The 24,154-nt window shown below is 55.3% G+C and overlaps 6 protein-coding genes across 6 annotated transcripts; 4 read left to right on the top strand and 2 right to left on the bottom strand.

The window, feature by feature from the left end:
* Positions 1 to 76: 76 nt before the first annotated feature.
* Positions 77 to 615, top strand: CH63R_05891 (Fungal specific transcription factor domain-containing protein; the record flags this gene model as incomplete). Its single annotated transcript, XM_018300866.1, has 2 exons — positions 77 to 333; positions 444 to 615. 2 exons carry the CDS (start codon positions 77 to 79, stop codon positions 613 to 615), a joined length of 429 nt encoding a protein of 142 aa, XP_018158716.1.
* Positions 616 to 1,315: 700 nt separating this feature from the next.
* CH63R_05890 (3-hydroxymethyl-3-methylglutaryl-coenzyme a lyase) lies at positions 1,316 to 2,856 on the top strand (the record flags this gene model as incomplete). Its single annotated transcript, XM_018300865.1, has 3 exons — positions 1,316 to 1,388; positions 1,477 to 2,402; positions 2,515 to 2,856. 3 exons carry the CDS (start codon positions 1,316 to 1,318, stop codon positions 2,854 to 2,856), a joined length of 1,341 nt encoding a protein of 446 aa, XP_018158715.1.
* Positions 2,857 to 3,342: 486 nt separating this feature from the next.
* On the bottom strand, positions 3,343 to 5,332 carry CH63R_05889 (Major facilitator superfamily transporter; the record flags this gene model as incomplete). The annotated part of the gene is made up of 3 exons (XM_018300864.1): positions 3,343 to 3,515; positions 3,570 to 4,519; positions 4,569 to 5,332. The coding sequence occupies 3 exons, from the start codon at positions 5,330 to 5,332 to the stop codon at positions 3,343 to 3,345; spliced, it is 1,887 nt and encodes a 628-aa protein (XP_018158714.1).
* A 2,114-nt stretch (positions 5,333 to 7,446) lies between these two features.
* On the bottom strand, positions 7,447 to 7,761 carry CH63R_05888 (uncharacterized protein; the record flags this gene model as incomplete). The annotated part of the gene is made up of 1 exon (XM_018300863.1): positions 7,447 to 7,761. One exon carries the CDS (start codon positions 7,759 to 7,761, stop codon positions 7,447 to 7,449), a length of 315 nt encoding a protein of 104 aa, XP_018158713.1.
* Positions 7,762 to 14,661: 6,900 nt separating this feature from the next.
* On the top strand, positions 14,662 to 17,650 carry CH63R_05887 (Fungal specific transcription factor; the record flags this gene model as incomplete). Its single annotated transcript, XM_018300862.1, has 7 exons — positions 14,662 to 14,784; positions 14,906 to 15,090; positions 15,194 to 15,574; positions 15,707 to 15,813; positions 15,923 to 16,191; positions 16,271 to 16,989; positions 17,059 to 17,650. The coding sequence occupies 7 exons, from the start codon at positions 14,662 to 14,664 to the stop codon at positions 17,648 to 17,650; spliced, it is 2,376 nt and encodes a 791-aa protein (XP_018158712.1).
* A 1,325-nt stretch (positions 17,651 to 18,975) lies between these two features.
* Positions 18,976 to 20,793, top strand: CH63R_05886 (Platelet-activating factor acetylhydrolase; the record flags this gene model as incomplete). The annotated part of the gene is made up of 1 exon (XM_018300861.1): positions 18,976 to 20,793. One exon carries the CDS (start codon positions 18,976 to 18,978, stop codon positions 20,791 to 20,793), a length of 1,818 nt encoding a protein of 605 aa, XP_018158711.1.
* Between the last annotated feature and the right edge of the window lie 3,361 nt (positions 20,794 to 24,154).

Here is a 24,154-nt window from a genome sequence, read left to right as displayed (position 1 = left end):
AATACCCACGTATGATACAGTGTGGAATTACACAAGGGTCGTCGACGGAGCTAAAGAGGCAGTAAATCCGGCCACAATGACACTGGGGGACGGTAAGAGGTCCCATCTCTCCCCCCAGATGAACCCCTGTCGATACCCCGCATTCCGGCTCAGCACTAACCTAGAGCCTGTGTCCACCAAGCTTCAAAGTCGGGTTGAACCCCCATCGTCTTCGTGCCAGTGCATGCTCTCAAACATGAATATGGCGGACTCCATGGAACCACCAGCAACGACGAGCCCGGCGCCGGCCGCCATGGCCATCAAGCGCATCCGTCAGGCTTGCACGACCTGCCGGTATGGCCTCCATCTCATCCCCCCTTCTTCCCCGTTCAGCTCGTCATCTCCTTGAGATCGAGGGACATCATGGTATTTCTGAATAGCCATGCTGATTCTATTTCTCTCAGCCAGAAGAAGGTCAAATGCTCCGGCGATCGGCCGCGATGCGTCAATTGCCGCCGGGCTATGCAGCGGTGTCAGTACGAGCCCTACTCGGTAGCCTCGGCCTCCCTCTCAAGGAACTCTGCGGCGGCGCTTCTGGGCCTTACAAACGATGTGATTTCCCAAATGAGGTTCTAATCTAAGAAACAACCTGTCGTGCTGACTCTACCCCTGCGTCTCAGCCCGACCTCCTACAGAGGATATCCATGATCGAAGACAAGCTAGCGCAGCTCGACGAACGCAACTCGACCGACCCCAGGCAAGTGTTCATGTCTCGTCCGTCACGTATCCTCGAAAGTTGACGAGAAAACGAATTCTAGAAACGCGCTTGAGGACGCAAACATGCACTGGGAGGACGAACCGGCTCCTCCGTCGAACCAGGGCGAAGACCTGTCCGCCGTTCTGAATTTCGACAATGGAAACTCACCCGACTCATCTGAAGCCTGGCGCTCTTCAACCTCTCAGAAGAATCTGTAAGTAACAAAGGTGTCTTTTGTCGGTTTTGCGTTCCTTTTTCTTCTATTCATTCGGCGAAATGTTGAGCAACTCCCACTCGCACTAACACAACCGCATAAACTTCAACACCATCCCCCCAGATCCAGTGACGCAATCGCTCGTCGACACCTTCTTCAAGTGCGTCCACAACCAACCGTACTCGTACTTCCACGAGGAGAGCTTCCGTCACAAGCTGGCCGCCGGCCAACTGGCGAGGTGCGTCGTTCTCGCCGTTTTGGCTTCCTCCCTGCGCTTCTCGGGCCACACCTACTACCAAGGCGCAACCAGCGAGGCAATCCAGGCTTACGCCCGGGAGGCCTGGCTGTCCGTCCTGAACGATCACATGGCCTTAGAAGACATGCCCGGTCTCGAGGTCGCGCAAGCCACGAACATCCTCGCAATCATCGACTTCACCTGTACGCGTCCCCCCGTAGAATCTCAAAAATTTCACCCCCTTCCCCATGGCCCCGTTTGGAGATATCAGACACTGATGCTCACCTCCAGCCGGTCGAACCAGTTCCGGATGGCTGAAAATAGGCCTCGCCGTCCGCGTAGCTCAAGACCTCCAACTCATGAAGGAGCCGAGCGAGTCGCTGCCCCCCGTGGAGCAGGAGGAGAGGAGGCGGTGTTTCTGGTCCGTCTACCTACTAGACAAGCTCGTGTCTCTCGGTCGGGACCGGCACCTCGCCATCCTAGACGAGAGCTGCCACGTACAGCTGCCATGTGACGAGCCAATGTTCCGCTCTGGCTGCTACGGCCGCGGCGAGCCCGTGACGCTGCACCAGCTGCTCGACTGGAAGACGGACAACTCCGTCGTCCAGGACGGCTTCCGGCTGGCAATGATGGCCGGTGCTATCCTGGGCCGGTGCACCCGGACCCTCTTCCAGGACCTCGGAGCCGAGGCAACGCCGCTGTGGGACTCGCGATCCGAGTTCGCATCTATAGTCTCTCTGCTCCTCCTCTTCGAGTCCCGTCTCCAGCTGGACGGTCACCCCATCGAACAAGTAGTGGCCGCGAACCGGGTCGGCACAGGAGATGTGGATCACCAGGTCGTCGGCCATGTCGTTTTCGCTCGCACAGTCTACCACTCTTGCTTCTGTCTGCTGTACCATCCCTTCCTTCTGCATAAACAGTTGCAGAGACTCGACTGCCGGCCGCCCCCGAGCTTCCTTCAACTCGCCTCCCGGACAAGCTACGACCACGCTCGGAGCATCGTCGGCCTGTTGCATGACGCCGAGGCTGCGGGTTGCCACCTCGGGGCCTCTTTCTATGCGTACTCGGCGTGCCTGGCCGGAAGCACTCTCTCGCTCCACATGCACGCCGAGGAGCGCACCGGTGGCGAGCGTTCCGCCGAGATGTTGGGAGCCACTCAGGAGAGCATCACGATGCTCGACAAAATGGGTCGGTTCTGGGACCACGCGTCCAAAATGGTAAGTGATATAACGACCTAACTTGGCCAAAAAAAAAAAAAAAAAAAAGGAAAGGAGGAAGAAAAGAAATACCCCCAAGAGATGGAATCCTAAACTGACATGGCGCCCGTAGCACCATCAGCTGGTGTCCTTTAATGCCAACGCCCACCTTCTCACCTCCCTGCTCGAGCCACCACCGCAAGCAGCGTCGAGTATCGGCCCTGAGTGGGAGGCGGTGCTGTGGTCCATGGTCGATTACGGCGCAATGTGTCGCGAATCAACCTTGGCCATCCCCGGTCCGACTCTTCCCGTGACGTCGGAACCACCGCTATTCTCGGCCTTTAATCTAGACACGGACGGGGGGCTTGAAGCGGGTCCCGGTGCGAATCGAATGCCAGAGGCTGACGAAGCCCTGATGAGCTTTGACACTCCGAGCATTACGTATCTGCTTGAACTGGCGTCTGGAGGTGGCTGAGTTCTGTTCGCAAATCTCCCTGAATTCAGCTGCCTCGTCATGTTCTGTGCGTGTTGTCAGGCTGCAGAGCGATGCTGATACTGAATGTACCCGGGCTATGGACACACGTACCGATCTGTTCTAGGCGTTTGATTACCAACTGTACGAGACAGTAGACGATGTATAAGACAAAGGCTCCACGTGCTCAAGTCAGATCTTGTTGGCTGGTTTCCATCAAATCAGCATCAGATCCATGATACTTTAATGAAGAGATACTAAGCAGGAACATCAAATAACCATCTCAACCGGGTAACGCAGTAGCGTGCGGGTCACTAGAACTCGTGCGGGTATGAACATAGGAAATCGCAACATATTCCTCGGATACCATTTACAATATTACTGCATTAGGACTATGTCTAACTATAATTGACTCTTTGTAGGGTATCAGGAATGTAAAGACAAATCGCAATCACAGAATTCTCAAGCCTAGAGTTAGAACGAAAATGATTACTTGGCCGCCAGACGCCCGGTGCCAATAAAGCTGTTAGCTCTGCTAGCCGACGGTGTACCTCTGGGTGTGCCGCGGGGCGTAACACGGTTCTCGCCGAAGAAACGGGACTGCTGGCTGTAAGATCGTTGGTAGACCGGACGGTCGGGCTGGTCGTTTCCAGAAGCAGCAGCTGGAACATGATTAGCACCCTGTTCGGTAAACTCTGTGTTCAAATTCGACTTACTGGCTTGTCTGTCTCCAGGGGCGTAACTCACGCGACGACCACCGACATCGTCTCTCGCGCCAGCCAGCTTCTGCGCGAATGGCGAGCGAGCACGCAGGGCAGGACCCTTCCAGTAGATGACGTAGACTGCGATAACAAGGGCGAAAGAGATGCAGAAGAGAATCGTACAGGCGTACTCCAGGTTCTTCCCGCTGTCGGCTCCGATGTTGGTGAAGAAGGGCGTTGCGGGGACGGTGAGGACACCAGCGAGGAAGTCGCGGGCCCAGCCGTTACCCCCGGTCGCCGAGGCGGAGTAAGGCCCGTACGCGCAGATCATGTAGTCGATAGTGGCCATGTAGATTGCATAATTGGCGATGCCGACGATGGCTGCAAACACCATGGAGCCAATCCAGTGGATGGGCGGGCCTTGGATGGTCCAGGCGAAACCGATCAAGCCGATTGGTAGGCAGGGTGCGGTGTACAACAGGAACCAGAGACGGGACTCGTACTGGGCTCTGTCGTCGTTGGGCTTGGCCCGGCGCTCCTTGATGTTTCGCTTGATGGCCGGGATGAAGAGGAGCCAGGCGAGGACGTAGCCAATGCCGATGGGGATGAAAGCGAGACCGACCTGAACGGTGGTGAAGTTCCATTGCCCGTAGACGAGAACAAAGGACTGGATGAACATAAAAATGAGGGCGTCGGAGAAACCGGAGAGAAGCGACAGCACGAGCACGATGGGCTCGGTGAGGAACATCTTGAAGGGGCGAACCCAAGTGGACAGGATCTCCTTGGCGGAGAAGCGATCCTTGAAGGGGACGAGCTCGTCGGGGCCCCATATGTTGGGGTTGCCCTCCTTTCTGCGACGCTTGGCGATGCGGTTCATCATGATGGTGGTGCGCGTCTCGGGGACGGTGAAGAAGTGGAGTGCCTGTACAGCAACCCCAAAAATGAGCTGAACCCAGATCGACCATCTGAGATTGCGTTAGCTTAGTTTCGGGTGCGATGATGTGATTTACATACCTCCAGTGTAAGTACGCCTCGGTGAAGCCGCCCACGATGGGGCCGAGGACAGAGCCGCCGACCGAGGAGAAAACGACATAGGCGACAGCGTATTGCTGCTTGTCGGACTCGAACATGTCAGCAATCATACCGAGGGTGACGGAGCCACCAGCAGACGACAGACCGCCCAGGGCGCGGCCGACCATAATGGAGGCGAAGTTGGGCGCCAGGGCGACGGGAAGCTGCCAGATGTTGACGAGCAGCAGCGATAGCTGGAGCACCGGCCAGCGACCGAACTCCTCAGACCACGGGGCCCATAGTTCGCAGCCGAAGGCGTAGAGGACGAGGAAAATCATGGCGCCGCAGCGGCCCGCCTGAGCGCTGACGCTGAATTCATCCGAGATACCGGCGATGGCGTTCGAGTAAAGCGAGGTGTTGAAATTCATCGACACCTGAACCCAGAAGATTATGGTGAGGATATACCACTTTTTCCACTTGGGAAAGGAGAAGCCGAGCTCGTCGTAGCAGTCGTCCTCGGTGATCTCGTACTTGTCGTATGTTCCAAGCTTCTCCAGCTTGGCGCCACTGCCGTTGGCGAGACCATCGGCTTGTCGGTCCAAGTGATTGACGTCGCGTTCAAGCTCCTTGGACGAGGTTTGCTCGCTGGTGCTAGCGTCGCCGTTGAGGGTCCCGTCGTTTTGGGGTTCGAGCTTCTCGTTGGCGACCTGGAGATCGGCGTCGTTAATAACCTGAGGCGGCTCCTCGGCGAAGCGTGTATGAGGCATGATGGGCCGGTTTCATGCGCTGGCGTATGATAAAAATGGTGGATGATGAGGAAGGTGAGGAAGGAAATAGGATGGGTTTGTTGCCGTCCACCCGTTTATGACAGCGCAGGTAGAAGTAATGGCGAAAGGGTAGGGAACTGGGCGTGTCGACTACCTTGGGCGGGCTAAACTCTGTGTGCTTCGGAAAGAGCAGAGATGGACCAAAGTTGAGTAATTGTTGGGAGAGATCCGGTATATCAATGCCCAAGAGAACTTCGGACGGAAACCGAGGGATATCGCTCTCGGCCGCCATGACGGTTGATTCGAAGCAAGCTGCCGCGGCGCCGTCCCCGCCATGGCCACGGTGCCTCAAACATGCAGTCGCTCAAAACTGTGACATCATGGTCGACACTGGACGGTGACGCCAAACAGGCAGCTTCTAGCGCGGCACGTCCCACATTTCGAGATGCAGCGCAGCGTGCTTAAGAGAGGCGAGAGGGCGCTCGAAAAGATGGTGCTATTAAGACTGGAGTCGTAGTCACAGGTGTTCGTGGATGGTCCACTGTGGATTCGACGGAGAGAGTCCGGAGGAGGGTCGACGAACAGGAAACGCGCTCAGGCGTGGAGCCAACCATGAAGTGACTTCACGTTGGCCAACGTATCGTCAAGTAGCATCCAAGTAGCGTCGCCCTCAGTGTTGATGCCGCCGGATATAAGCCGCGTTGAGATCGAGGTCGAGGGCCTGGACACGAGGCTTGTGCCAAGTGGCGGGAAGGCGGCAAGCGAACTTGGCACTTGGCAGAGGTCGCACACAAAGCTTGTTTGTGTCCTTCAGGCGGCTCTAGCGGAGGCTTAGCAAGTCACGTGCAGGTCCAGCAACGATCAGGTAGGTAGGTACCCTCGCCCCAATTACACCAAGACGTAGGTACTAGCCATGGCAAAAGGTCCCGCTTCGGGGACGATGACGAGACCCAAAATGGCTGTCCCTTCTTTTTTTCTGCGTCTCTGACCAACCAACAAAGAAAGAAAAGCACGGGGAAAACAGGGAGAAAAAGGAATGTTTCTCTGAAGTTTTCTGAAGGCTCCACCGCACAGAGCCAGCCTTTGCGCTCTGGGAGCGAGCTATGACGTCCTTGAACCGGGGGATCCGAACCCACATCGGACGAATTCAACGGAGAAGGATCCATTGCCTCTCCCAGTCCATCTCTGGTCCGTGATCCATCCCGTCTCCAGCTATCTAGTCTTTCTCCCCGCAACACTATCTGTTTGATCAAAATGGTTATTCCACCATGGGACAAAATACCATAATAATGAGATAGGGCACCCTGACTGTACACACATGATATGCATCGATAAACTCAGGCAGTCGTTCATCAGCCACTCCTGCAGCCGTCCAGGACGGCCCGACTGGCGATGAAACCCAGTGACCGAAGCATTCCGAGCCAATTGGTGTATCCAGATGCACATCAATCCCTCGCTACTATGCACAGCCCAAATGCGGAACCTCCGCCACCATCTTCCAGCTCCCTTCCTAATCCGTCACATCGGCCAATCATAACCGGTTATGCGCCACCCAGTACCAGACCAGGTGAACCAATCAGTAAGAATGACGGCCAGGCGAGTGAAATAGTTTACCTTTTTGCCATCGACATGGGAATTTAAATCTCACCTTCCCTCTCATAACAGTTACAGGTCTAGATGTGAGACGAGCCCAGAGCAAGTGGTGATGGTTTGTCAAATTAATCCGGGCCGAGTTCGCCGATGCGGACCTGCTTTGACCCGGGCCAGGGCCGATGCTCCATTCCCGGCCGGAGCTTCACCCGCCGATCCCAGCGTTCACAACTCACCAAAATCCTCTTGCACAGCAACTACAGCAGGTCATGTCCTTCGGATCGGTTTCTGGTTCTTGTTGGAAATTACTACCGTGTCTCGTTTGAATCTAGCAGAAGATACAGTAATAGGGTACTGACAAATAAAGAAAAGGCAAAAAAGTAAAGAAAGACCCTAGTAGCCTTGTGGTTAACCGAACCTTTTGACACCCCAACGGTGATACTAAAACAATTGGAATTCTGCCTCACACTACGAATCAGATCCAGCTTAGCATCTTCTCGCTCCACTGCGCTGCTACATTGCTTTCACGCCAACGCGTTCACATCAACAACCTCCAACCCGCCCTCCACCCCCAGGAGGCGATCACACACCCGGAGCAGCTCGACGTGAAGCAGCCGCAGTCCGCAAACCGCCATTCCCTTGTCCTCGGGCGTCCCGACGTGTTCCTTCGCGGCCTGCACCCACACTTGTACCTGGTTCTGGGACCGGCGGAGCGACGGGTTCCTCCCCCACCTCGTCTCGATTCTCCCGTGGAGCTGCCTTCGCGTGGTTGGGAAACTCATCTGGCGGCGGCGGCGACCTTCTAGCCTCTCAACCAGGTGTTGATGGAAACACGACATTTTTACTACAGCGAGAAACGGCTACCCCTCTTCGTCGCCTAGGTCCCATTCTTCGCCAAGTCAGCCCAGTCTCAACATTCAGGGACAATGGGGCTAGCCCGCCTCAGGTGTCAGTCATATCAGCTACTCCCCCTCTCCCTTCCCATAGCGAAGGCTGCTTCCCAAGTGAAATTCAGGAAGGGAAGGCAGTGAGAAGCCAGTGTCACATTATCGTCCCTGAGCAACAAGCGAACTCGAAGTCTCTAGGAACCACAGATGATCGAAAGATCTGTTTGTCTCGGGGGCTTTCTTCTTGCTCCCGAAGGAGAGGGAATCACCGTTGGTTTCGGCAATCTCTCGGGCATCTGTCAGAGCAGCTCTTCTGTCGTCAGAATCGTCTTTCTCTTCCCCGGGAAGAGTGCTTCTACCACCACTAACGACGCAAGTTTGCAAAGCGACAGGCGGCATCGTGGCCTCCAACATGTGCTACTGGAAACACTCCCGTTGCGACGACTTCGGGCTGTCGTCCTGCGAGGGCCTCAACTGGTCATAGACGTCCATGCAAGCAAGCAATCAAGAACCGAATTAGTCTCTCGTCATCAGATATAACTTCAAATTAAAAAGAAAGGAGGAGGGAGAACTCGTCACCCATTCCAGTGCGTATTCGTGGCCTGTAAGAGCGGGAATCATGTTTTATTGGATATTCGAGGCTTGTTGGCATGGGAATGAACCAACGTCGGAATCCGATTTTTCGACCAGACAACAGTGGAAACCCGCACTCGCCTAGCAAATTTCAAGAGGTAACAGCAGTTTAACATTGCCAACAACTCGGCATGTCTTGTTATTGGAAAAGGTATTTGTCTTCTCTCACTGTCATGGTGGGAATGTTTTTGAGCGGGACTTGGACAAGTCTTGACCTGACTAGAAAGATTACGACCAGAAATCACACAACCTATAAGAAAGATATTAGGAAATCTTGTTTGAAACAAAAGAGTTTCAGTTCGGGCGTTGACTTCTACTAATCCAGCGTTCGTATCTCGTTTTAGTGATGGCGGGTCAGTTGTCACGGCCGAAGTAAGTTCTCCCTGGGTCCGTTTCCTGCAGCGCTTGTTGAAGAAAATCATTTGTCTCACCTCTTTCCCTTTGAAACGAAGATTTGACGTTTTCAAGGTTTCGGGGTGGGATCTCAAAGATTGGCACCAGACAAACAAACAACGTCTGAACATAAGCTTGTCAACCTTGTTAAATGATCTGTAGTCCGGGGGTTTTTTTTTTTTTTGGAGTCCTGGGTGTAGGGAAAGTACTAAACTAAGTAAAGCAATAATTCTAATCATGGTACCGATCATTGGTAAGCTGGATTCCACGGACGACGCACTTGGGTGAGTAAGCTTCACAAGGCACTCGGTAAGTGTGTGTGGGTATTTAACCATATAGTGTACCCTTCAGGATGCTAATAGCCCGGGGAATCCTACAGCCTGAAAGTGGGATGTCTCGTAGTTCCCATGGACACCTGATGGGGTATGAATACCAGGCGTGATTACTCCGCTGTTGCAACGTATCTTTAGCATCGAATAATACACTGTTGAATCCGGTACGAGTCCGGCACCCGAATCCGAAAGGCACCAACGGTTGCTTGGTGTCTGCACAAGCAGCATTCAACTATCTGCCTTTTACCATTTCCATGGCCTTAAACGCGCAGGTTTTTCATCTAGCAAGTTTGTAGCCAGATCCGTTCTGACCGGAATGGAGCGAACTGGTTGACAAAGAGTTCACAAATACGAAACCCCCGACAGTAAATCCGTTAGCCTATTCATCGATCTGAGACTGAGAAACCGACCGTGAAGCCGACTCCTCCCTGTCATCATTAACCACCACGTACGTAATCTAAATATCCACAATTTCCGAAACGAACTTTGAAGAGGCGACACGTAACACCTGGCGGCAGAAACTGCCTTTCCAATTTGGCATGCACAGTAACACAGAGATTCGGGCCACGGTTCGCCTTGGGGACCTGGTATACACCGTCAGACACGCAGCTCTTAATGAACTAAGCCGTCCAAGGGGGTCAAGAATCGGTCCGTTTTTCACAATGAAAAAGCGGGTGTTCTTCTGGGAGCATCCGACGGGCATCGACTACAACACGATGTCATCAGCCAGGAGCGATTGTCGGGACACGGATTACGGTGGTCCATCGCAAGGGCCGTGTCAAAGGTGATCGCAGAAGCAAGTGCCCTCTTCAGTGGATCAGGTGCCGTTATCTAGGTATGGTCTAGTATTGCATAGCGTGTGCAATCAACATCGACATCGTCGTCCAGACCTTTTCCAAAGTGGAGGGTTCGAGGGCTAAAAGGAGAAGCAACCAGGCTAGGAAAGCCTCTAGGGGTTGGTGAAAAGGAGAAGGGTATGTGAACGGCATTGAGCTCTAGGTAATGGGCCGCTAGCCAATGCTGAAGAAGAAGACATTTTGGGGTGCTTCTGCGACGGCCCTTCAGTCTGACGAGTTGGCTTGAATGAACCGAATGTCTTTCCTAAACAAAGACACATGATCGGAACAAGTACGGCGCTGACATGCATATCCAAACAGACAATCTTTTTCCTTCAACTTAACATCGACCGGTATCTCTTCTTTATGTAGCTCAAGAGGGATCCGAGTCGCATATATCCGTCTCCTGCAAACCCAACAGCTCAATGCGGCTGCCTACACGCCTACAGGCACCGCCATCCATCCTATTCGATTTGCCACCCGGACCTGACGGACATCGTCAAGGCTTTTCTTGTGTCACAGCCTCCAAGCTCGTTTCGAGATGTCATGTAGTCAAACAGGAACGCGACGGAGCTCATCAGACACAACGGCCGGTTGGAACCTTCAGGCCTCGGCTCGTGTATCGAGATATCCGCGACCGCGTCACGCGCCCAGTTCCGGCCCTCCGAGACTGCCGGCTACCCCGGCCCCGAAAGTTCCGCCCGACGATTCCGTACCATGCCGGACGTGTCGTTTGCCACGTCGGCGCCTGCCCTTTACGTGTTTTCGACCAAGTTTTGTCTTTGCGTGTTGAGTTGTTCCGGTTAGTAAGCCTGCGCTCTCAGCAGTCAAGACGGCAGACGTGGAAGAGCTACCCGGGACCCCCGGCCCAACAACCGCCTTCTTGACTGTCGAAAACCGGTCTTCACCTCTTGAGAGCTGGCTTGTTCCTCGAGCATGCAGCCAGGGCACTGCCAGCGACTTATCCGTCGGGACAGGTCCGGAGCCTATCAGTCTAATGGAGACTCTGGTTCTCGCCACCGACGTCGGGCACAGGGCTCCTGCAGCTCTTTCTTACTCATTAAAACGAATGAGGGAGCGGTCGGTCGGCTATCTCCGCGGCGGTGGTTTTTGTCACGCAACACAAGACAGTTGCTCTGACAATGCCACGAGGGCCATCATGGTGGTCTATACTGGGGCGTCAAGGGCGAGGCAAGGTGAACAATCTCAGCTCAGCTGGGATGAAGCTTGCCTAGGGATCAATTCTTTCTCGACAAGAGCTTTCTGTGTTCTCTCAGCCAGCGACATGACCCTTTACGTCGAAGCCCCATTTGTCTTATCCAGGGTTCCGAACGTACCAGAAACCCAGTTCTCAAATCCGCCCCCTAGACCAGGGAGGACGATAGCAGCGGTCTCGCTGCCCAATGGCGTCCCAATGAGCCATGTCTCGCGACCCATTCAAAAAACCATGAGACACCATCACCAAGGTGAACATTGATTTTTTCCGTTCTTGTGCAGTTGCGTCAAAGGGATCGCGGTTTCTATTGAACGGACAAGTTTGGACGAGTTAGTTCTTTGCCATACAGCGAAGCAACAGCTAGACCGATCCCGACAGCTCCGGACCAGAGGGACCGAAATAGAAGATGGCCTCCATGCCCCAGTGTCGAGCAGCCGGTCTAATAGCCACAATTAGTGCATGTTGGACCGGCCGGACTTGACTTTACCCCACTGCGAGTCACGTCGCGCCGAGCACTGGAAGACGGCCAAAGTGTTTGTTTGGGCGAACTCAGCAGCGGCGGGGTCGAGATGAGCGGGACAGGTGTGCATCGTCGGTCTTGTTCAACACCGGAGACTGGAGGCAGCGTACCCGATTGCATATGCCTTAGGTGTCAGATGTCCATGTCCACGCTGAAAGAACCAAAATGGAGGATTATCTGGCGGCCGGGGCAACTAGAGGAAGTGATGAAGTCCAAAGGCCATCGGACTAGCCAGCCTCCCGACCTGTTGGGTGATGGCTCCATGAGCAGTGCGGGCCTTAATGTTTCCTGCCAAGGTTGATGAGACGTGGCGGGCTTGTGGCATTGGGTTGCGTTGCAGCAGATGGCAAGGGCGACAACACTTGGGTAAATGGGTACTCTGTAGATACCTACCGACTCTATGGATTACTAATAGAGGCCTCGTCGTTGATCGACTAGATGCAGCATAGTGCTGTACCCAAAGGTACCTACTTACCCACGTACGTACCGACCTTACCTTACCTTACCTACCTACCACCTAGTTACGGAAATCGGTCGTTTGGAGCGGCTAAATCCGACGCCAGGCTACAAACCGGCCAGCTCATGAATATCGTGATTTTGCAAGGGTTAATCAGGTGACGAGAGGATGAGATGAATCAACGAAACCGGGTGAGAAGCATAAGTCCTTGCTGTCCGCCGCCAGAAATCCACGACATCGTATTCTGTAGGCGGATGACAGGCTCAACCATGATAAAAAGACAATCTGTTGACACGTACTTGCAGAGTTCCATGTCGCAGATGCAAATCATTGAAAGGGTCGCTGCTGTGTAAGGATGCTACGCACAACCTTCCTGCCTAGGCACTAAGCAGACAGTTACCTAGGCAGAGAATTTAGATTAGTGAACGGCTGTTGTCTCCTCCTGTGGCCTGTGCACGCTAACTGAAAGAAAGCCTTACGGGTGGACAGGGCGTCTCTGTTCGCAGACGGCATTTTGACGACTGTGTATGCGTGCATGCTACGTACCCACACAGTAACGGAACTGGGCAGGGTGTTACATCAGACAGTAAATGCTGGTTAAGTTGTGTGAATAGAAAAAAATTGGGTAACTGCCTCGCCGTTGAATTGGCCCATTAGTTGGGGTCCATAAAGGTCAAGCGTACTGGAACTGGGATTGATGGCTATCCAAATGCCGACGGATGGAGCATACAGTGGCTACAGTGATTGGCACCATCGGAAAGGGTTTTCCTTCTGAAAGTCTATCTCTAAGTGATGCCGATTTGCCAGGATGTGCGACTCCTGAGTGGTCTGAAATTGCGGTAATTTGTCAACCTATCTACTTAGGTAGCGTATTGTTCTGTGTATGATTGCGGTTGCGCTATCGTTTTCAGCCTGTCCCCTTAGTTGCGCTTTTGCTCTGCACCTCTTGATGGTCTTACTACTAAGATCACAGGCGGATATCCCTGAAACACGACACGCGATGACTAGACTCGCCCCATAATATAGTGAGAGGCAGCTGCCTTAAGGCCTAGGAGGGTGTAGTAATCAACCCGAGTGGGCGGCCTGTCTATGATTCATTGACCGATATCGGCGGGGGATCAGGGTTACTCCCGTTCGTAACAAGCACGTACATGATGGCCGTGCGAACGATACTGCCCGGCCAAATCCTCATACCGATGTGTGATCATGGCCTCGCCATATTAGTAACCGGTCGAGGCAATCCACGATGTCCATGGCTTGCTTACGAAACGCTTGCTGTCCGATACAATTGACGTCAATTAACAAGTCGTCCGTCTTGTGTCAGCCGCGCTGTGTCAAGAAGCCACGGAACTAGGAGAAGGTATATTCGGTACTTGGAAGTCACGGGAGCTGCTGAACGGGCCAGGCGATTCGCAGAAAGGTAACTGACTCGCGAGGAGATGACGGGTGGAGGGGATTGGAGATGGCAGCCAAACCCAAAGTTACGGATACACTACCTGCATTGCATGGGAATACGACAGATTTTTAGGAGTGCACAGTAAAATCGACTGTCCTCCGCCCGGGATCAATTCCTCTTTTGAGGCAGGGATAGGCATAGCCGTATGGGTCGTCTCTGGTCCATCATATGGGCCCGTGATTAAAGTTGAGGATTTAAGCTTCGCCCCTAAAACACCAGACAAGCATCATCAGCGTCAAGAGTATGCACGGCGGCGTTACTCGTGACTACCTAGGTACTGTATCCAGCATAAACACGTCCTGTACATCGTAGGCATTTATCTCGCTCTCCTCGCTCTCCGAGCGTGTGCGAGAAGTGTCGCAGGCTGGCAAGAGAAGGTTGAATGCCACCATTGATTACACAGGACAGTTGCAGTAAGGCACTATTGTGCAAACTCTGTCTGGTAGGTAACATGAGGGGGTCGTTTTGCGCGCGAATCCATGACAAATTTGCACATGCCTCATTCCAGTCATTTCCATCCCCTACTTACCTTTCGTATACCTAGGTTGGTACCTCAATCACCATCCCATCCACTACCCACCACCCACCTGCTCCTAGAAGCTCACCCCCAATTCCAATCTGCACCCAAGCATCCCCCCCATTGACCAGAACTTGGTCGGTGATCCTCGCCCTCGCTCTCACCCTCGCCGAAGCAGCAAGGACAGAGCAAAGCCCGCGCGCGCAGTGCTTGCTACCACCTTTTCTTACCTATTTTCCTCCCCCCCCCCCCCCTCTTCTAACCTGCCCCCTACTGCTACTACAAAGAAAGCCACGAGTCAAACTTGCTCGTCCCGACAGTCTGTTCCTCCCCCCTCCGTCGTTCTCGGTAACCATACATTCCAACCAACCCAACGTAGAAAGAAGGTCGATTCTGTCCCGATTCCCTACCCGGCCACGAAGGCCCGACGACAGTCTTTTATACGCTGCCCGCACATTGGAAAGTCCGTCTCTCTGCCCCCGCCAAGAAGTTATGGAGCAAAGCCCCGAAGCCCAGCAGCAACATTCGCCAACAGACGGACAACCGGCAAACCGCGGCTCCGACGCACTCCCGAGACCGCGTCCTTTGGCCTGCACTCCATGCCGCCGCCGCAAGGTAAGGGGGTTGATGTCCCCATCCCATTGCGCTCGCCCCCCATCCCCTGGTGGCATCTTGACGGTTCGATCGATCATAGGGCTAACCGACGGGACGGCTCGTTACTGCAACGACAGATCAGATGCGACCACAAAACGCCAATCTGCTCCAATTGCGTGAGGTATGGCTTGGAATGCGCCTGGCCCGAAGGCCGTCGCTCTTCAGGACGCCGTCAGAGACCGTGAGTCACCCTTGTCCTGTCTTCAGACTCGCTCTCAACCTCACCCTCACCCTCGCCCCGCCAATCTTATTTACCGAAGAGATGGAGTAAGAGAGAGGGCTGGGTCGGTTGACCTGACGCTTATGCTTATCTCCGATCGTCATCGGCTTCCCACGGCTGACGCACTCGCCATGTTGCGACCTCCAATAGACTCTACGAAGATGTAGTTTCGAGACTGGCCCAGATGGAGAAGCTGGTGGAGGAGCTCCAAACCACAAAACCTGACCAGGGCGCCACGCCTCCACCACCGCAACTACAACATGCCAATTCCCACGACGCCGCCGCAAGCCTCTCGCCCCTGGCCACCACGACGTCGTCCTCGAATCCTCACTCTCCCTTATCGAGACGGAAGGCGAGCAGCGCAAGTCCTTCGTCCGCTAACCATGACTCCTATCCTTCGCCGCCCTCCGCTACCTCGTCGACCGGCGCGAGGCTGTACTATACCGGCGCTCCTGATGACAGCACCGTCTTCGCAGCAGGTAATGAGCCAGAGCCCTCGTCTAAAGAAAGAAAGAGAGATAGGCAGAGGAAGTGCGTTCATCGTCAGGAAACTCATGTTGGCTGACATTGTCTTTCGCCAGGTGCCTGTTCTCTGCTCTCGCCTCAGGGAGTGTCCCAGATTGAGCTTCTAATTGGAGACTCTCGATTCTCTAATGCTCTCAGTGCCTTGCAGCCAAAGGCCCTGGCCCTGCACCATCAGCCGTACCTGGCACACGAGGACCTGAACCACCCTCTGCCTCCTAACCATGTCATCATGGACTGCGTGAACGGTAAGCCATTTGCGTCGATGCCATGCCTCTCAGCCCGCGACAGACGGATAGATGACGATGTGTTCGCAAACCGAACAACCGGAATAGCTTGCTGACCTGCCATTCTCAGAGTTCTTTGTGACAATGAACGCCGGCATACGTACCTTCCAGGAGCATGAGGTGCGAGCCGCCCTCCGATCTTACTTCCAAGGGCAGCCTCCCGCCGACCCAGGGTGGCGTATGGCTGTTAATGTTATGATCGCCCACACACTCCGCAAAAGAAATGGCATGCGGAACAAGGAAGAGTACCAAAAATATATTTACAACGCCCTCGGCATGGTCCCGAACATTATTCTGCGTACACCCTCTCCCATGACGATAGGGGCACTGTTGTCGACGGTGAGTCCGAGAGGAAGGGGCCGCATCCCCGGCTTTGTTGTCGCTCCCTAGCTGCAACTCAGCAACTGATTCTCTGCAGGTCCTCTACTTCAGCTTCACCTCTGAAAACCACATCGCCATGACCCTCATGGGCCTCACCGTGCAGCTTCTCCTGATGGCGGGCTACCACCGCCTTGAGCCCGATCTGGTTCACGCAAACCCGCAGAACTTGGACCCCGTGAATCACCTCCACCGCCGCCGCCTCTTCTGGCAGGCCTACATCATCGACCACGACCTTATGTTACGCATCGGCAAGCCCCCACTGATCAGCGATGACTTCCTTCTCGACCTGCCTGAGGAGCACCCAGCCGACGGGTACAGCATGTACTACTACCCCGGTGATGTGACACTCAACTTCTTCCTCCAGCAGGTCCGCCTCGCTCAGATCCAAGGCCGTATCGCCTCGTCGCTGTATCACCGCACCGGTGTGCCCCCGGCCGAGCTCGAGGCCGAGATACGCCGCCTAGACGGCGAACTGCAGGAGTGGCGCGAGAGCATCCCCCCGATGATCCGCGCCGACAATGTCGACGCTCTGCTGGACGGCGACTATTACAGGATGGTATCCCTGACGACGCTGCATTTCACATACTTCCAGCTCGTCGTGGCCATCCACTCCGCCGCCTTCCGGCTGCCCATGCTAGAAGATCAGGAGGGTACCGAGGCCGCGGACATAGGACCCAGTCTCGCACTGTGCGTGAGTGCGTCACGTGCCGCCATCTCGCTCTTGAACTACCATCAAATCGAACACCCATATACGCCGTGAGTGGACCAATCTACGCTACATCACTGACTCCCGTACGAAGCCCAGCTGACCCGTAGCCTGCTTAGATATCTTCTCTACCAAATCGCCTGGAGCGTAGATATCCTCTTTGTCAACATTCTCCAGAACAAGACGAACCCCCGCGCGCGTCGTGACCTTGACCTCATCCGCACAGTTATATCCTTCTTTGAGAAGTACGACCCGGGCCACCAGACTGTTGTCTCGTACCAGATCATCAAGGTCATCGCCGACGTCGCCGCCTCCGTTCTCGCAAACACTCCGACTCTGCCGCCACACATGCTCCCCGTCTCGCGCGGGCCCTCTGCCGTCGTCCAACAACCCCAAACACCCATTCAAAATATTCCTCTGGACACCCTCTCGCCCCCAATAGGAGGGCCCGGGTCGGCCCGCAGCGGCAGCGTCAACAGCGGCACCGGCGACGTCTTGGGCTCCATGACGAGCCTCTCCATGTCTGACACGCAGCAGCAGCAACGGCAAACTCAGCAGCAAGGGTTCATGGACATCTCGGCGGGGCTGACGCAGCCCAACGAGGGCCAATTCTTCACCGGCTTCATGGATATGGCCGCCGACTGGCGGCTGCCAATGGACTACCAGCCGGAGCTGTGGCAGTACGACACGGATACTCGATTTTCTGGCTAGAGTTGAGAAATCCTGCCACAATCGGTCCAGAGCTATAGAGTAAGGCTAAGGATCGCTGGGGGAGTCACACTGAGACGGTCCACAGCTGGCCATCCAGCGGTGGATCGCTGCATTTTTGATCCGGCAAGCCGCCGTAAGAAGCCCGCATCCTTGGAGTTAGCGCCGATGATGGGCCGGCCCATCTGGCGATGCCTACGGAGGCGGAACTTTCGAGTGCTGCAATGTCAAGCACGCGACTAAACAAACATGCCCAAACCTATCGAAGCCCCATCGTCAGTGCTGGAACACTCCACCAACTCGAGGGAAGCAACGAAACCTGATCGTCCGCCGGAGAAGAGGTTGCTGCATCGAAAAAGCCGACCGAACCCGGTAAACGGGTTAACGAATCTCGATGGACGGACCTGAGCGGCCGACACCATGCGACGGACGCTCGGCAACGAGCGAACAGGGAACCCGGGACAGGTGTTTTTTTTTCTCCTCTTTTTTTTTCCTTTTGTGATTGAGGATAACCACAATAGACAGGAGCGCGAGCGAAGTCTAGGTGCCTCCACCATGTGGGAAGAACAGGCCACTGGAATTGATTTTTGATTTTTGATCATCGGCTCCGTGAGACATCACACCTGCTTTTGCTACCTTACTCCGAAGACATGGCGCTCAAGAAATTACGAAGTGGGAGAGAGAGGGAAAAGGTGACGCAGATCAAGATTGTTGTCTTGCTGAGTGAAACCTGCCCTGCCTACCGTTGAGATGATCAGTGTGAAGTTGGAAGAGCATCAACGGAACCCTTTTTTTCTGCTTTTTTTGGTATTAACCTCTTCCTCTGGGCAGGGTTCCGTCCCCGCCTCGCGTGACAAGGCAGTCAAACCGACAAAACGACCCCTGTCGAGCAGGAGAAACAAAATCCGGGGTGCAGCGAGAACAAAAAGGCAACGTGTGACGTCAGCGCATCTACCGGACTGCTCGGTTTCATGTTTTCCACCCTTAGACCACGGCCATACCAATCCTCGACTCGACCGCGCGACAAAATTGACAAGCGCGACGCCAGCGAACCTAGCCAACAGGATCGGGACTTTTGCGCACGTCTGGTTCAGGAATGTTCGGACCCTGCCTGCCTCACCTTCCCCCCGGTTTCTCCCTTGCGACGGGTGTTCCTGCATTGCCGCCATGGGCCGGCGCACATCTATATTCAACACCCTGCCGCGTTCTCTTTTTCAACCACCTCGATCGACGACATTAACAGAAGGACCTTCACTCCAACCCGCGGCCACGCGCTAAACAACTTTGAGATTACTTGCGACAATATAGACACTCCCCGCTCGCTCGCAATGGTGTCGGGAGAGAAAAAGGCCTCGACCGAGGACAGGAAACGACGATCGGCGACGCACCCGCCTAAGACCATTAGGGAACGCTTCCTCCACTCGCTGCCGTTCTACACGGGTCCCTATGGCGTGGGGTTCCTCGAGATCGAGGCGCCCGTCAGCCAGCCGCGTGTGGTTTCCGACCTCAGGCGCGACAACGTGCCGCTGCTCAGGCTCGACACCGTCTTGTTCGCCGTCTACTACCCGTGCGCCCTCAAGACCAAGACGGACGACCACGCTGCCCCCGAGCACGACTGCAAGGGGAAGGAAGGCGGGAACAGGAACAAGTCTCAGCCCTCGCGGGTCGGATGGCTCCCGCGCCCGCGCGTCCTCACCTGCAAGGGCTACGCCAAGTTCTTCAGCGTCCCGAACCTGCCGGTGACGGCCTATATCGCTGCCACTTCCATGTTTACCAAGCTCCCGGCGTTGCGTAATGCCAAGCTCGCAGGACACTGGCCGGAAGAAATGCTGGGCGACGAGGGGCCCACTGGACGGACGGCACGGAACGAGGAGTCGAGCTCCGGCACGAGCCCGACGTTCCCCGTCATCATCTTCAGCCACGGTCTTGGGGGCTCCAGGATGAGCTACAGCTCCATCTGCGGCGAGCTGGCGAGCTACGGTTTCGTCGTCGTGGCGGTGGAGCACCGGGACGGGAGCGGCGCCAGAACCTATGTTAACCTGCCCGAGAATCGCGAGGTGTCCGACAGCGATTCGTCGGCGGCTCAGGCGTACGTCAAGAGCTTCAGCGCCCAGAAAATCAAGAACAGGAAAAAGGGCAAGCAGAGCGATCGGCACTACTGCGTTGACTATCTCTTCCCCAAGGACAACGCCCAGGATACGGCGCCCCACAACGCCCGTGGCGTCGACACGGAATTGAGAACGGCCCAGATCGAGATGAGAATGGCGGAGATGGAGGAGGCCTACCGCATTCTCGGGCGCATCAATAGCGGCCGGGGGCACGAGGTGGAAGCTACAAATTTGAGGAGGAAGGGCAACGTCGCCTCCAGCTCCCAGGGCCTCACGGGGATCATGTGGGAGGACTGGAAGGGCAGGATGTTTCTCGACAACGTGACCGTCATGGGCCATTCGTTCGGCGGGGCAACGACGGTCGAAACCCTGCGAACGGAATCGTTCGCCTGGGTCGGCCAGGGCATCATCCTCGACGCTTGGGGCCCTGCCACGCCTCGGGCCGGAGACGACGCCCGACACCGCGTCAGAAAACCACTATTGTCGATCGGATCCGAAGCCTTTATGCACTGGCAGGACAACTTTGATAGGCTCGTCGACATCTGCAACGAGGCGAGGGCGGAGGACGCGCCCGCCTGGATGATGACTATTCGTGGATCGACGCATCTCTCGCAGACCGACTTCGCCATCCTGTATTCGACATGGACAGACTTGTTGATGAAGACGCTGGTCAATCCCCTTAGGGCCATCTACCTCACGATCTCGCCTTCGCTCGAGTTCCTCAAGATGATGTTGCCGCCGGAGCAGACAAAGTACAACACGTGGGCCGACGAAAAGATTCTCAAAACGGCCAAGTCGCCTTCAGAACCGCTCGCCGTAGTGACGCACGATCACCGCCCTGACGATCGATGGATCGCCGTCCGTCTCAGAGTGGACAACGAGGCTACCCTAAGGGCGAAGGGCTGGCTCCGGCACACGCGCCGAGTATTGCTCAGGAAGGGGGAAGGATCAGGCATGCCGCCGTCGGAGCTGATCAACTGGGGCGAGGGCAACGAGGTTTGGATGCATGTGAGCCCGGCCCGTGAGTCCGGCCCGTGAGTCCGTGGAGAAACGTATGCGGCAGAACGAGAAATGGACGAGCAGAAGCTAGGCTTGCTGGCTTGATGCGCAGGACGGCAGATGTGCTTTCGAAATATTACCACGGCATGATGGTCAGGCAGCGGGCGATTATTGTACCTGTTGACTTTAAGAGAGGGTCTGGGCGGACCCACCACGCCCACGGGTCTGTCAGATGCTTCCAGCATACATGGCGTTCTTGGTGTACATCGATAGAAAGAGTGTCTAAGTAGGCGAATATAACCTGCTCAACCCACGAGGCCGAAAGTGGCCAACACAGCGCAGGTGGGCTGGCCCGTTCGATGCAAATACGTGCCTCTCGACCAGAAAGTCATGACATCTCACGGCCCAAGTCAAGTGTCGAAAGACGCAGATGCTGGTCGTCTGCATCGACTGGCCAACGGCAGTCCTGCAAGCCATCGGGGTGGTCGGACGGGTGAGCGACGGACGATCAGAGATGGGACCTCTTGCGGGAGGGCTCTGACGCTTGCGCCGAGCCGAAGCCTGTGCGTGCGCGGTGCGCTCTGTCATGAGAAGGGAGGCGGCTCCGGTTTGAAGTGCGAAGTGAGGTTGAGGCTCGGACTACTTATGACCGAAGGGGGCTAGCCCAGGTGCTCTAGGTGCTATCTAGACTCTAGGGACCTGGTCTGCATGGACGCAATTTCAATGAGGTTGAGCCAGGGGTCGCCCGGCACGGTGACGTGTGGAGCTGTACGGCGCCGCGAACGAGGGTAGGCAGGGTGATAAATTGAAGGGCGGAGAGTGCGTGTTGTTGCGGTTGTTCGTGTCCGTCTGTCTTGCTGGTGGTGGTGACGGAGGCGTGTCCGATCTGCAGGCCGACTGCAGTGGGTGCTATTTCTGGCGTTTCTCGCTTACTTGCCGGCGCCTTCGTTCGGGTGGAAATGCGCGCTGGAAGCAAGATCAAGACAGAGAGTGAAAGACAGGAAGGGCTGCAGCGCCGGTGGTGGGGTGGGAGCGGATGGTAGTGGACGACATGCAGTAGACCTGTCAGTGAATGGGACGACGAGAAGACGAATGGTGCTGCCAGGGCCCAGGGGACTTGACCTTTGGGTTTGGGCGTTACGCATGAGGCGGGCGTTGGAGAAACCCGAGAAGCATAACTTTGATGGTGTAAGATGGAGGCGAGAGAGGTAATCGGACGAAGGATGTGATGGAAGCTTAACGGGCAGAACGGACGGTGTAAAACAACCCACCCAGCTTCGTTCAACAACAGGCGTGTGCTGTCTGTCTGTCGCCAGCCCAGCTTCAACTTCAGGTGAAAGCCAAGGAAATAAAGCCAAGGAAATAAAGCCGGGCGGGCTAGTGGCGGGCGCCAACAGGCGGACACGCCACGGCGGTCCTGTGTGTCTTGTCGCAGTCGCAGAGGAGGGGCGGGAGAGAAAGAGGGAGAGAGGAAGAGAAACAAAAGAGCTTGTTTCCATCGCTTTTGCTCCTGATGTTCTTGCCGGCAAACAAAACGGCCACTTCCATCTGGACTGGCCCGACCGCCTGTGAGTGTTCAAAAATAGCCGTCCGTGTTGGGCTTAGGCCATCCAGCCAGTGATGCATGCATGCCCCTCCTACCCCTACCTAGGTAGCTGCTGATCAGCCAGTGCCCAGGGGGGGGGGTGTCCAACGTCTTAGTGGCAGCGATCCCTTGTCGAGCTGAGGCTGTCCTCTTCCTACCACAAAATGGTACCTTGGTCCTGTGGGTGCCTTAAGTAGGTACTAGGCAGTATGCACACCAAAGCTCGTATTCCGTGTCGAGGCATGGCTGCAACTCTCTGGGATTCAGGAAGCATTGTTGGTGCTTACGGATTGTTGTATGTGTGGGAGAGGGAAAATTCTGAAATCCAGTCTCGCCTGCTCAAGAGTTTGGCGTCGTATGGAAAGCAGCATCTCAGTCATTCGGAAAGGCCGTTTGATACTTCCGTTGGGTCCCTCGCTCCCTCACGGCCGATATGCAACTCGCCGACGCTGCTCCTTTGAATCAGGCAATACGCCCACGATGACATAGCACATGGCAAGGTACATTTGTTCTCCTCCAGCGCATCGGTTCCATGCGACAACCCGCGCTGGCAAGGGACAGAAGATGTGCGCCAACATGCGAGGACATGCTGTCTCCCCCACCGCCGTACCGACCTTGGCTGCAGTCTCGCGTGCTATTCTCTACCTGGGCCCGGGCCTGGACCTGCTCCTGCTGCACCTGTTCTTGAATCCGGCTCTCGCCTCAGACCTGATCTGGGACTCTTGAAGAGCCGATCGCCATCCCAGAGGGTAGACCTGGCTCGACGGCTCTCTGCGCTGCCTACGTCGAATGTCTGTGAGGAGAGGCCATCTCGCGATAGCCTGTTGGTTGCATCAGTCCGTGTACTGCTGAACGGCCGTGGCCATGGCCTTGCCCTTCTTTGAATTGGCGGACGTGCAGAAAAACGAGACGTGACGAGATTTGTTGTCGTGGGCATGTGTGTCTCTGTTTCTCCGGGTCTGTTTCTCTCTCTCTTTTCTCCTCTCGCCTTGCCTTGTAATAAGCTCTGTCCTCTGCATGTGGTCAATGTTGTACACAACTACCTACAACTGCAGGCGCAAAGACAGAAGGGCCAGTAGGTAGATCCATTTTCCAGGTACGAAGCTGCATCCCCATCTGTGGTTCCTTCCCTCGTTCGAGAGTTCTTCTTAGTCTCGCCGGACCCCAGTCCCAATTCCCAACCTGCCTTACTTACTACCTGTTTCCCTGCTTGCTCTTCCCTCTCTTCGAAATCGCTTCCCCCTCCTCTTTCCTTCACCAAGACTGCTGCAGCCGTTCTCATTGACCATTGTACTCTTTTTTTCTTCTTCCTTTCTTTTTTTTCTTCCTCCTCCTATTGTTTTTCTCTCCATTCCACAGCCACGTTGCCTACCTCTACCTGCCTTACCTGCTCTGTCTTACTTTCACTCACTCGTTGGCTCTTGCTCCGCCAACAGGTAACTAATTCGACTCGTCGTCTCTGTGTGGCCCTTTTCATTCACCGTCTTTTCCCGTCGCACCTCTCGCTATTCATTCACCCACTACGAAGAAACTCGCAACGCCCCCGATTCACCATTCCCTGCCACGTTCTGCTGGCCGCCATCACTGCTCTGTTCACAAACTGTTTATGCCGCCACTATTGAGCCACCTTCTCTTAGCAAACGCCTTACGAAACTCCCAGCATCAAGATTATGACAATACAAGGACGGCTTTCTTAGCATCGCCCCCTCCTCTTTCCACACTTAGGACCGCTGATCGGCCGTTATCCCCCGTTCTGGACGCCACTACCCCACCCACGACATCACCAATCCCTCTCCGAGAGCTCAATACCCGACA

This window comes from Colletotrichum higginsianum, chromosome 4 (genome assembly GCF_001672515.1).
Source record: "Colletotrichum higginsianum IMI 349063 chromosome 4, whole genome shotgun sequence".
Classification (NCBI taxonomy): Eukaryota; Fungi; Ascomycota; class Sordariomycetes; order Glomerellales; family Glomerellaceae; genus Colletotrichum; species Colletotrichum higginsianum.
This window is presented reverse-complemented; position numbering and strand designations above follow the sequence as displayed.